The 13,603-nt window shown below is 42.3% G+C and overlaps 1 protein-coding gene across 1 annotated transcript in view; it reads left to right on the plus strand.

Moving 5' to 3' along the window:
• The window catches only part of LOC147703774 (polymerase delta-interacting protein 2-like), a 216,114-nt gene that overhangs the window by 122,807 nt on the left and 79,704 nt on the right, over positions 1–13,603 (plus strand). Inside the window, exons 3-5 of the mRNA XM_086932122.1 lie at positions 835–932; positions 1,367–1,454; positions 8,704–8,773. Coding sequence (XP_086788248.1) covers positions 835–932; positions 1,367–1,454; positions 8,704–8,773 — 256 coding nt within the window. The remainder of the gene's footprint in view (positions 1–834; positions 933–1,366; positions 1,455–8,703; positions 8,774–13,603) is intronic.

Genomic DNA, 13,603 nt, shown 5'->3' on the forward strand with positions numbered 1-13,603 from the left:
TATAATATCGCAGGTTAATGCTGACAGTAGCGCGCTGAAAACGATGCATACTTAGCTTGTCTAGCGCTATGTGAGGGAAACTAATCTGTGGTTGATTAACCGAGTGGCTCCTGTTACTGCGGTTGTGGGGTTTGTGTATGTCGTGGGTTTAGTACTAAATGATCCCAGAACGGACCTGTTCGGCCTCCCTGCCTTATTTTATGTGCAGTCGGGTACCTTCATTATTTATAAAGCACTTGACAGTGGTGCTCCATAATTAGTACACATCCGCATTCTGTATTCTATATCAATCTTTTCTTTACTACATTTGTAATGCCCATCCTTTTTGCAACACCATTACTGAAACTAAAAATCACCAGAACGTGCATTATCCACATTTTCAAAATCCCTATTTTCATGCAAGAGATAATTGTCTATTAATGTTGCTAACTTTGAGGTGAATCAAAGGTGGCACTTTGATTTCCACCTACCATTTATTGCTAACAAAAAGGCAGACTAACGTATCAGTATCCGTAGAATGAAGGACTCACCCATTTTGTTTATATTGTACTGTATTGTATGTTTGAATCGCCCTATGTTTCACTACATTTTGAAGGTTTAGAGAATGAAGAATTTCACTTTTTAAATCTAATGACCGCACTTACCAGTAAACTGTCATTGTGGGTGCTGTATCACTAGAACCACATACTGACATTCTTGCTTTTTAATGGGAAATTCTTTTAAAATCATTTTCTAGCATGTTGATATTTATTTTAAGATGGGTTGCTTATATCTGAAGTTTGCTGTGTCCAATTTGTAATTCTGTTTTTTTCCTGAATTTTTCCCACTTGACAGCTTTTTCTCCACAAGGTGTTTGGATATCGTGGTGTGGTGCTGTTCCCGTGGCTTGCACGCCTCTATGATAGAGATGTTGCTTCTGCCAATGGGGCCAAGTGAGTAGTTGGGCAGAAATGGGTGCAGGGGTAGACTCCCTAGTTGTGGAGAAGTGTGGCTCACCAGTTAGAGGCGGCAGACCCAGAAGCAGAGTTCGGCCCGGGACCAGGGTTCAATTCCCGACGCGGCAGGGTACAGGACCAATGTCAGCGGGCTCGATAAATCTCGCCTCGGTGCCTCTCTAACCATGGGTCCCACGCTGCAACTCTGGGCAATAGCTTGCTTAATCTCCACAATGGCCCCCTCGCTGCTGGGGATGCCTGGCTTCACCTTGGGGATGCCCAACAGGGACCATCTCACAGGGAAAGCCAGGACGGGTTCCCCAGCGGCACACAGCGCCAAGAAACCCCGGGGTGAACGTGCGCTCTACAAATTCATACTAACATAACATAACAGCTACTGCCTTCTCACATGTGTTTTTTTTTGTTCATAGCTCCGAGAAGACCGCCACTAAAGAGGTGAAAGGCAAAACGCATCCATACTACCAGGTGCTGGTGGACAACCGTGACTGCCCCCACATTGTGAGTTTAGTTGCATTTATCTGTGAACGTACTGGCATAACTGCACATCTCTTTTAATTATGACTTTTACCACACGTACGTTTTGTCTTACCTGAACCACACACTCCTCAGCCTTTGTACGTCGGCCTGTCTTGTAGCACACCTGCTGTTTCAGCAATAATTCTCTAAAGCTCTGCTGGTGTATCTGACAACCCTGACCCGCTGCTGTTTCTATACTGGGGAACACGCTCCACTCTGCCAACTGACCTGCAACACAGCCCTCATTGTCACCAGTGGACCGACATTCAGCTGTACTGAAAAAAGTAATTTTTTACCAGAAATGCCTCATGGTACCTTGGTGCTGGGACCGCATTGCTGACCTGTAGCGTATGTTCGCTAGGGACTGGGTACTAGTGCACCTGCCCTGCCACTGCAGTGAGACAGAGACATGCACGCACCCAAATACCCTTTTCCTTCTGTTTTTCTCTCTTTTGCCTTTCTTTTTTACTCATTCACTTTATCTTTCATCATCTTTCTCATTCACTTTTATTTTCCTTTTCAACTACCTTTTCTATTCACTCTCTCATTCACTTTCTTGTCTTCATTCTTTGACTGTCTCTTGGTCTTTCTCCTTTCTCTACTTCTCTCTTTCCCTCCCTGTAAACATGCAGTTCATCGTTGGTTAAAGTGACCGGGAGTGTATGGTGGTGGATTAAAGAGTCATGAGGGGAATTTAAGACTATGGAACCTTTACATTCCGCACCCGATTTTTGATAGGCCACCCATGGGCGGCTGAACATCACTTTGGGCGCAACACTTATAATTTTAGAAATGAAGCACTCGGCTAGGCAAATGTTCTTAATGGAGCAAAGTTATAATCTACCAAATATTTTTTTTTATGGCTCACAACCGGAATTGATGTTTTTGCAAGTATTCCTCAAATGTAATAATGGAAATGGAGGAAGAGTGAAATATGGTAGCTCTATGGTATCACACACTTTGGTCAAGAGGGAAACTGTGATTTACCCTTGGCTTCCTGGTTTCTTGCCATGTAATTCAGCCTATAGATGGGTATCTCTTTCTCTTCCCCACTTGATGTATGTGCGTAATGCTTGCTCTCTAATTCTTCGACAAACGGTGTTAAAAAAAATGCACTTTAATAGAAGCATAGCCAAGTTGAAGCAAGAAGACTTTATAGGAAAGATTTGTATGGCAAAGGATGGCAGGGTACTCTATTTAAATGTTAGCACCTGCTTCCTAATACCTAACGAAAATTGATTTTAGAAGAGGCTCAACACCTTCAGTGAAGACAATTACGCTTGTTAGCAAAACAAGAATGTGGAAGATTCTACAGCTTTCACATGAAACTAGTAACGTTTGGAGATCCGTGGCAGACTTTCACACAGAGCCCGAACCGTGTGGCCTTTTTGCAGCAGGAATTCTTTTCTGTATTCACATGCTGAGCATTATTTCGCCATTTAGTGGTTGTGTCCAGCATTATTCCGCCATCTAGTAGTTGGGTCCGGACACGTAGTTTTTTGGTGTGTGAGCGTTGTTGACCACCTTTTGGTGGTAAGTCCATCCCTTGTGTGACGTCAGACAGCGCTCCAGAGGTTTCTGTGCATGGTCGCATCTTCAGATTCTTTTTTCCACCACTGGGTCTGGAAGCATGACTTAGAAGTTCATAAGATTTTCAGAGAAGAGAGGAAGGGAGACTGAAAAACACCAAAGGCCACAAGAAGATCTAAGTAACGGAGAAGGGGCACCTTTGGAATGGAATGGAATGGAATGAGGATTTGTAGAGCGCGATGGCTACCCAGGGGCGTCCCAGCGTGGTTATTACCAGCAGGATCCCCCGATGGGGGATCCTGCTGGTAATAACCACGTGGTTGAAGAATGAAGAGGGGAGAGACAGTAAATGTTCATGGGAAATAAACTGCAACCTTTGCCTACCAGGGACCGCAAGGACGAAGACTGTGAGGCCTGTGCCGTGTTAGTACCGTAAACACTTAAGTTACGACACCGACAGAGGCCATGCATGGCACTCAAAAGATGCAGGAATCTCTGACATACCATGGGCTATCAAGTGACGAAGATGAAAATGTTGTGGAGACCAACACAACACGAGGAGAGGAGTCCGACATCGAAGACTCTGCAACCAAAGCTGAAAAAAGACAAGAGGTGAAGAAGGTGGTGAAGGATGCTGAGAGGAAACGGTAAAAGGTAACAAAACCACGGAAAGGCATGAAAGCTAAGTCCTCGAACGCAAGGTCCTCCATGGCAGCCTTGGCGTCAAAACACCCACCAACCGAATTTCCGTGCAAGACTAGAGAGACACTTAAGTCCTGACCAAATGACACCGATGAGAACTCGACAAGCCCTCAACGCAAGCAAGTGCTCGCGAGGGACAAAGGCAAAGTTTCGGGGCCAGAAGAGCCCTCGATGCCGAAAAAAAAAAACACCACTCACAGAAAATTCTTCAAGCTGCAAAACTACTCCTATGGGTAAGTAACCATTTTGTTTCATCACGCCTGGGCCGCGGGCAGCTTTTTGGATGGACTACGTGTCAAAACAATGTAAAGTGCTATGAAATTGATCAAAGACAAATCGTTATCATAACCTCTTCTCTGAGCACTTTCACAACACTCTGCAGGGGCTTCACTTTCAGCACATCTATAAAATGAATATGTTGCACCACTTCCTGAGCTGCCAGAGTCTGAAGAGGGGCGGGGGCAGAAGAGTTGCCAGGTGATTGCAGTAAGATGGTGCGAGTTAGAAGCCACATGAAGGCTCTTTTCATTTTTGGCTTGAGGTTACATGAGAGTAAAACCAGGTATCTGGTTCAAGACTTAGTGACTTCTTTAACTTTATTACAGCTTATATTACATATGGACTTACCTTGCAGCACAATCCTGTGTTTGTAACAATTCAGCCTCATTCATTTTTACCTTCCTATTGAGCTGCCTGACACTAATTCCCAACACAGATTCATCTATCTCGGGGCTTTTCTTCTGCACCAAGTTAATGATTTGCAAGTACTGAATAGAATCAATCCGTCGTTACCAGAAAGAGTAATACATCCTGTTTGTTGATTGATGCAGCCTACAACAGGACAGTTCTGTACGTCAAAACTATCATTATGCTGGTGCCATGATAAAGAAAATTCTTACCCAAAACGTGATTCTTTCTCCACCCCAATTTAATATTTTTCTCCAGTAATTGAGCCTATAAAAACAAAAATTCTATCAAATGCACCCTGAATTGATTATTTGTAAGAATGTATGAAGACAAATTATTGCAATGCACTCTCATCCTGTTTCTGGCAGTAAATGCACACCTTCTTAAGAACTCACATGAGCATTTAATAGAGGTGACCATAGTTGTGAAATAAAAATTGGGTAAGTAACTAATGGTAAAAGATTCTGGGTATGCAGATGTCCTGATAAAACCCAACACACACTGACTCCTTACCTTAAAGCAGCCGTGCACTCCCTCAAAAATATCTTGCTATGTTCACTTTTAGATCTCATTGTGAGGACCTTCAGTTAGCCTGCAGAATGGAGCACCACTAAATATAACCCCCGTCTTTTGGGATTGTAATTGCAGGCAAGGACAGCAGCCCAATCCACTCCTGAACTTGCAATACAAGGAAGCAGAGCAGTTCTTTATGGACTGAATTCTATGATGCAGTCACTCACTAATTCACTGTTTTCTATCAAAGCAGGGCCTTATTAAGAGAGTACCCCACTGAATCCCAGTATTGGGCAACTTTATGTTTATTATCGGTAGGAAATGTGCGTGATTCTTATCAGGGAAGAAAGTCACCTCTAGTAACAAAATGACATATTGTAACTAGCCTACTTCAGTGACACACTATTTTGGGTACCACTGCTGTCAAGCCAGTTTAAATGCTAGTTCACAAAAAAGGCCGAAGTGTTCTGTATCAGAGATCTTTAAAAAAACTTGTATTGTTTTTTTGAAATAAAAAAAAAACTTGTATTGCATAAAGATATTCAACACTATTTTTAGCACTGCACTAAACCTAATCCTTTTTGTTTGGTATAAAATAGCTTTTGATGGGGCCTTTCTCCTATTCATTGTAGCTCACTGGTAATGAAGGGAAATAAACCTTTTCTTCATAAACACAGCCCATTTCACATCGTGAACATTCTGAATAGAATCGATCTAAAGGAACAGCTTTTAGGGCTCGTTCCATAACTTCCAGACAACAAACCTCTACAGTGCATAACTAAATGACTGTTAGAAGTCAAGGCCGTATCTTAGCATCGTTTTTATTTATTTTTTATATTAATCAAATAGTACATGTTTTGTCAGACCCGGCTGTGGATGTCCCTAAAGTAGAAGGCTGTTCTATACTGGCCCTGCTCTACTCAGATGACACAGTTTAAATAGCTCAGACAGCCAAGGGTTTACCAAAACGTCTTAACCTTTTTATTGATTTTATGAGCAGTGTTGACCTTTGTACCAACTTCTCAAAATCACATGTAATGAAGTGTGTTCTGCCCAACACAAACTATGACATTTGTTGTAGAGGGACACCACGTCAGTCAGGATGATAAGTTTAAATATTTAGGGGTCTAGTTGAATTCTGGTGTCAACTGACACCCACTCATAACCCAGAATGTGGTGTCTTCTTTTTTTAAAACACATTTTATTATGTCAAACGTCATATACAGTGAAGTGCTCCTTAACCCAGGAACCATCTGCCACACCAAACATTGCTTGTCATTGTCTTTGACAGTTAGTTTATACATTATAATCATCATCAGCATCATGAAGTACAATATAACATACACTCCTGGAACCCCTCCCCCCGCTGCACTAACACACTGCTGCGTTTCGGTTGTCGCCACATTTCCCATCTCAACAAATCAATCCCTTTACTGCATATCCAGTCCCCTACCCTAGGGGTCCATAAATCAAGGCAGATACAGAAGCGTCCAGCAAGGGTCCCGGGTCAAGTTCCAGGCCTCGCTAGTCTGCCCATCGTTTCCAGATTTTGGGGTGTTTTTGCATGCATCCCCTAGCCTTAAATATCGGAATCTCCAACCCCATGCCGAAATCCAGCCCTTTTTTCCATGCCGAGAGGGAGGGAGGGGCCGTCTCCTTCCACAACCTTGCTATATCTCGTTTGGTCAAGGTCAGCCCCAGTAGTAGTAGATGCCTCTTGTATATCTTACCTCTTATACCCTCCATGATGTGCAGAATTGTCAATCTCAGTGAGGAGGGGAGCACCCACCCCAACACCTCCGCCACACAGGCCAACCCCTCTCCAGAATTTCGTGAGTGCTGTACAGTGCCAAATGTTATGAGTTAGGGACCCCTCTTCTCGCTCACAGCGCAGGCACATCGGGGATGCCACCAGACCCGCCCTCCACAGCCTGAGCCTAGTATAATAGACCCGGTGGTTGTATTAAATTGAATGAGACGCAGCTTCATCGATATCGCTGCTCCTCTAGGAGAGGCCAGTGCGTCCATCCAGTCATCTCCTACCAGTAGACCCACATCCTCAACCCAAGCCTCTGAGTTTATCCAGCGTAGTGAATGTGGGGTCTTTTAACAGAGCCACGTTTAGCATGGCGATTTCTCACACCAGTTGGGGCTCACCCACATTAAATCTATATTGAAAATCTTGAGGCCAAGTGCGTCTCATTAGCAAGTTATGGCAGTGGAATATGAGGCTATAGCCCGGACACCCCAATTCAGGTAACGGAAAATACATTTTTATGAGGCCTTCTGGGAGTACCACAAAGTGTACCCTATGAAATAGTCAATGAAGAACTGGGATTAGGTTACATTACTGACCAGATCTGACTTTCCCCCTTAAAACTCTGGTTATCAATTTGGACAAAGGAAGATCTTGGTTTTAACAGATTAATATTGCAGGATTGTTCAAAATTGGTCAAGCCCTCTCTGATCCCATGGCTGGCTTCTATCTCCCATAATATGATGTATTTAGTTAGGCCCAATTTATATGCTAATCCCAGCTGTCTAGTTAGCTCTGATCATAAAGGGGTTGTAGTGGCATTTATGGGCAAGAAGGCAGCGGACCGGTATGACTGCAATATTGAAACTTTCCGTCAGACATGCAATTTTAGTAAAAACTGTTAGTAATTTAGAACCTTATTTGACGTGAAACATGACTCGTCATCAGTGATGCTTATTGACTTATTTTAGGCTGAATCTATTTCTGCGTTTAGTCTTTTTTAATCACGGTTGTTTCAAGGGTTTGGAATTGCCCCTATGTGATTGTGACAAAGCCTCTGTCAGCCTCGGCCAATGACACCTCACATGTTGTTATGATTTACTCTAAATATAATACCCTACGGTACAAGTTTTTGCTACCAATTTTAAAATTAATGAATTTCACTCAAGTCAGGCTGGTTTTACTGTAATTACAGATTTTAAATTCATCCACAGTTTGTTTCCTTCTTGCATGTTATCTCTCCGGGGTTTTAAAGCAAGTGTGATTATGTGGGTGTCAGTTGCTGTTTTTTTCAAACTGTTTTGTCTTTTATGATTTTATTTTCAAAATTGAATAAAGATTATGTATGTATGTATGAGTGTTCGAATCAAAAGAGGGCCTCCCCAGGTCTTTGTTGATGAGTTATTGAAAAAATCTTTAATGGGTATCCTGCACTTAACATCATATGAAGTCGTGGTTTTGTTCACTGTGATTGCTTGCATAGTCACTCACCAATATTTTCAGTTCCACACATAATCGAGAAAAGTTTGCACACTAACATGATTTTCCACAAACAGTGTAAAATTATTAGTGGAAACATTGCTTGTACATCCTCTGCTGTTCCAATTTTGGAGCAAACACACAGACACCTCTCTGCCAATGCACAGCAAACTTGATATGAGGAATCCATTGCTATGTCCGTCATTTAGGGGGTGCAAGAGAGAGCAGGCACATACACCCTTGCACCCACACATACCCTCCCCTGTCCTTCTCATGCTCTCTCACCCCCATCCCTTTTCCCTGTCTATCTGAAGTTGAGCCAAACCAGGCATGCTTTCACATCTCACTAACCGAATTGGTTTCCAAAATCCAAACAGATAATCCCCAAATCACCCACTACTTTTGAAATGGTGTTAACCCCACCTCCCCTTTCTGTGAGTCCATAGCTCCCTATACTCTTCGTGTGCATGCTGATCTAGAGTTGTCCTCTTGTCTCTGATTTTATTTTTGTAATATATGTCTGTATCGGGGTGTACTATTAAGTATCTTGTACTTCTTTTGCAGAGAGCCCAAACAGAAGCAGTGACTTTTCTTGCCAGTCATGATGACAGCCGGGCCCTCTATGCAATTCCCGGTGAGTCTGCAACTCTTGTGTGCCTCTAGTCAAGTTTTTGTATGTGCTTGTTGGAAGCCTTGTATATTTCACTGGTTTGAAAAGAGTAGAGGAGCTGATCAGCATCACCTTTACAGGTAGGGCTTTGCAAGAGAGGACTTTGGTCCTTTACCAATGTCTTCTGTTTAGGTGAAATGGAGTGGCTCTTAACTTCTGCCTTGATTGTGATTAACAATCATGATGCGACTATTTTTTAGCAGAAGGTCAAAACGGTAGCGGGGGAAGTGAAGGGGCAAATAACTTTATGCAAGCACAATCAGCAGAGCCTAAGACCGTCTTATTCTCCAGAGGTATACCCCAACATTTCTAGCATCATTTGAGCAGTGATAAGACGCCAGACAAAGAAATCTGTACTCCGAAGACAAAGAAACTGAACCCTGCTCTCATCTGAGAAGGTGCCTTGTCCCACACTGTGAACGTACCCAGAGAGCATTCAGCAGCTTCACAGCAGCCAAGGAGGGATGTTGTTGTATGCCAGTAAATACCCTTTGTTGCAAGATGCTCTCATGCTTGTAAAGGTCACTCTGCTATAACATGGCAGAGCACCCACAGCCAGGGCGCTATGTTTGGTAAATAGGAGAGGGGTTTTCACTTTTCCACCAAGCTAGGAATCAATTACCTGAATTATTTTGCACAGAGAGCTCTTGAGTGGCAACATAACTGGGTCTTTAACTTGTGAGAAGTGTATTTGACTACCTATTGGACTCCCTTGGCGTCCCTTCTTAGTTACTCTCATTTATTAAAAGTGCCTCCACTTTACCATCTTTACCAATTATTGGATTGACTGATCATCCCCATTTCAACAAAATATTCGCACAACTGTGCACAAAACACTGTCCACATGTTTTTTGGGGGCATACTGTGCCTGCTTTTATTTAACATTATCTACAACCTACTAGTAGTGTCTTTCACCTGCAATTGTACCATCTCTTACATCATTGACTAGTCCAGCTGATATGCTCACTTGTAAAAAGAGCCCTTAAACCACGCAGGGCCTACTCTCTGTGGTTCTGGAGGCTTCCTGCAGACTTTACTCTTTGCTTCTTCTTTTAAGCAGAGGGGCAGCATAGGCACATACTTTCTGTCCTATTGCCATTTTGGTCTTAAGGGAGTTCACACCAACAGGATCTCTTCCTGGGTAGTCTGAGTCCATAATGCCATTTGGTATTGTCATAATTTCCACATATTCCCTCCAAACAAACTCTGCCTTCTCCTGAGCCTGCACTGCTGTTTATAGTGTACCACCAAGCACGTTGGGAAATTGTAGTTCTGGAGTAACAGCACAATTGCCTCTGAATGTGCCTCAGTGAGAAGAAACTCTTTCCCATTCCTGAAACCTGTAAAGGTCTCGCTCTTGTCGCCTCATTGGGATGCTTTTTCTGCCTCTGAAGCTTTTTTCTATCCCTATTGAGCCCTCAATGTATTTTCCTACTTCAACGTTTACGCAGTTTGGTTTGGTGGAAGGGATGTGTCCCTGAATTCACGGTCTAGCAGTATTCAGCTGCATCTTGCACTTTCGTGAGAAAACCTTGCTTCACAATTTCTGATTCTTCTGAGCTACATGCCTTCTTCCCATGTGGGCTGGTATCTTTCCAGTTCCACTTTGCCATCATTTCTTTTCAGTTCATACCTCCTCTTCAGGGGCCCGTCTCCTGTCAGCTAATGGAATCTAATTGAAGCTTTGGTATCCAGGAATCTCTACCAGGATCAGTGCTGTTGTGGGTCTTAGCCACAGATTGTTTACTTCTCCAAAGATTGCCTCAAGTGGGACATGCAAGGCTTCATGAGTCTGGGTCTCCACCCATGACCTGTATAGGAGAGGCCTTGTGTATGGCTTTAAACCAGGCCTAATCTCGGCACTAGATTCTGAATGATCATTCTGAAACGTGTTTGCAGGTTTTCCAAAATACGGCCCAGTTGTAGACCCATCTAAACCGTTTGGCCAAAGCACAAGCTCAAAGCAGACTTACCTAACTAGAGACAAGAATATAGTCCACTGTATAAAATGAAATACCTGCACATTACATGGGGATGGTGCTATCTAGGGAGACCTGCGAGGATATAGGACCATTTGTTAGTGTGCTCCAAAGCTACCATGGCTGGGGAGACACAGGAAATGCACCCTAGAAATTGTAAACACTTTGTTAAAATGAGTGTCATAATCTATGGTAGATAATATGTATTTACGAAACTATAACAATGAAAGCAATTGAGAAACAAAATATTAGATAAGCAATTTTGTAGCCAAATTATTTAAAAGAATTGAAACATTGTGATGATGGTTCAGTAGAAGCAGTTCCTTTCATTGAAAGATGGAACCAGTCCCAAACCCTCGCTTCTAGCCCCTAGCTAGGCTGTCATTGCACCAAAAGTGCCCATCTGATTCTCTTGAGGTGGCCTCAAGCCCCCTTCCTTACCTTTTCTGAATAGCAATCCTGTTGTTCTGCTCTTCAATAAGGTCACTCTGTCTCTAAGTGTTCTCTTTCCAAGAGCTTATAAGGCCAAACTAGTTGAGTAAGCGATGGTGTTCATGAATGATGTTCTGTAGCTCAGCTTGCACGATCTTCTAGTCTTCCAGGAAGCTGTGTAATACATGTCTCCCAAACAACACTTTTCTGATTAATTTGAAAAGGGCAGGCCTAGTGATGAGGACCGTGAGAGAAGAATTAGCAGATTAATTTTGTTGCACCTTCACTAAATTGTTCCACACACAAATCAAATTAATGCAGATAAATGAATACTGATGCAGCATCAAATTGTAATAAAGCAAACATTACCTTTTCCACATGTGCAATAAATACTAAATGTAACACATGTATAAATGAAAAATGAGCGCTCAAGTACAAGAATATACAAAATGCAACGGGGGCACATAAGCAGAAATCGCAAAGATCATATTAGTTCTTCTACAGAGTGCTAACTGGACAATGAAAAACAAACAAAGAAGCTACCAGTCTAAGAACAGAGAAAAGAGGACAGCAAAAAAGCTAATGTGACTAGGTCAGAAAGATAACTGTTCACAGCCAGAATAAAATCCCATCAGCCCACCGTGGTGGCAAATCTTATCATCTGGGATTGCCTCTTGGTTGTAAACCCTAGTGCAACCAAAGGTTGTACCTTTCTAAGCATTAGAAGGGAACACAAGATGTATTTATCAATGTTCAGATTAAACTTGGTTCAAATCCCAGAGAATGGTTAAACTAATTCTTCTTTAAAGTGGGTGCTGATGATTTGCAGTGCATATAAATGAAAATGAGGAAAAGAAGTGCAGTTATTTAAAATTGGCTACTAGGATACAGAACAATTTTAATAAGCGCTATCCTAGTGCCAAACATAAAAAAAGTGCGTGTACAGTTTGAAAGGATAACTGTGAAAAGTCCAATAGAATGACAGGTCTACATGTTTCAGCCTCAAGACTAACTAAATCTAGGCTTTCATCAGGACCATATTATAAGAACGCTACTGCAATATTGTGCATACAACGTGTGCAAAGTGAATGAAAAAATCTCAAAAGAAAAACATGGTTGGTTCGATACACCCTACCATAACCTGTGTATCCCAAAAGTGGTCAAAATATCACAGGATTTTCGGACTCATTCCTACTAAGAACAGAAATAAACATGAATAATACTTAAAGACCCACCACATAAACAAAAATGCTGTCCAAATTCACATCTTCCGAAAACTGCTGTGTAAAAGATGTCGATATTATCAAATATATCTCTGTGTGTATATATCACTGATTTCAAAATATTGTTTGACTTCCCCGTCTTTATGCGGGAGTACTCCTCACCTCACATGCCATCCGCTCAGGGAATGAGGCACCGCTCTATATTACAGATAAACATAAAACATTTTTTTTACAATCAGAGTAAAAATCTCTGAAACTTAGTTACCCACTACATCAATATATAACTCTGTCACGTTTCAACAACCACCAATGGCACCATCCATAGGTCCCTAATATTCAGATGAAAAAATGGTGTTCGTAAAGACTTGTATATGTGACTAAAGGTCAAGTAGAGCCACATAATAGTGTCTCTAGTTAAACCTAAGTCTAATCTGTAACTCAGTGAAAAAGCCACAGATGGTTATAAAAATGAGTTCCTTTACCCAAACCCCTTCACTAGATCTTATGTAGAGAAGTAATGCGTTTGCAGATAACTTGCTATATACTGGTGTGACAAATACCATTGCAAAACCTTATCTCTCATGTATAAAAAACCTTCTAGAGACCTGTCTTGTTCCCTAGGAAGACCTGCTTGTTGTTAATTATTTCTAGCAACCTTCATTAACCGGTCACTTTTTAGACATAAAACCCCTCCAGTAGGTCCCTTTCACAAGAGGGTGTATCCAAATTCCTAGTACAAAAACGGAGTGTATACACAGCGGTCCAATCCCTCCTTACATGTCCGTCGGTACCCCGAGCTGAACTGAGCTGAAGGGGAGGTAACCGAACGGACAGGCGCGTCTGTTTAAATAACGTGTGTATTACCGTGATAGTAAACAGGTGATGTCCGTCAGTTTTCTCCACATGTATGCTGCTGCGCATAACCCCCAAATCCGCCATGTCTGTGTGGGCGTGCGGACCATGATCTTTAATGCGCATATGTTATGTTATGTTAGGTGACACTTGTAAAGCACACTGACACCGGAGGTTTCCTGGCGCATATACTCTGCAATTGCAGCATAACCAAAGCGCTCGATTCCTTACATCTAGAAGCGTGTCTCAAAGACATGCTCGTGTATAGCGATCCCTTCCTGATTCTATTGCGCATATTCCTTCAATGT

Source organism: Lissotriton vulgaris, chromosome 7 (assembly GCF_964263255.1).
Source record: "Lissotriton vulgaris chromosome 7, aLisVul1.2, whole genome shotgun sequence".
Lineage (NCBI taxonomy): Eukaryota > Metazoa > Chordata > Amphibia > Caudata > Salamandridae > Lissotriton > Lissotriton vulgaris.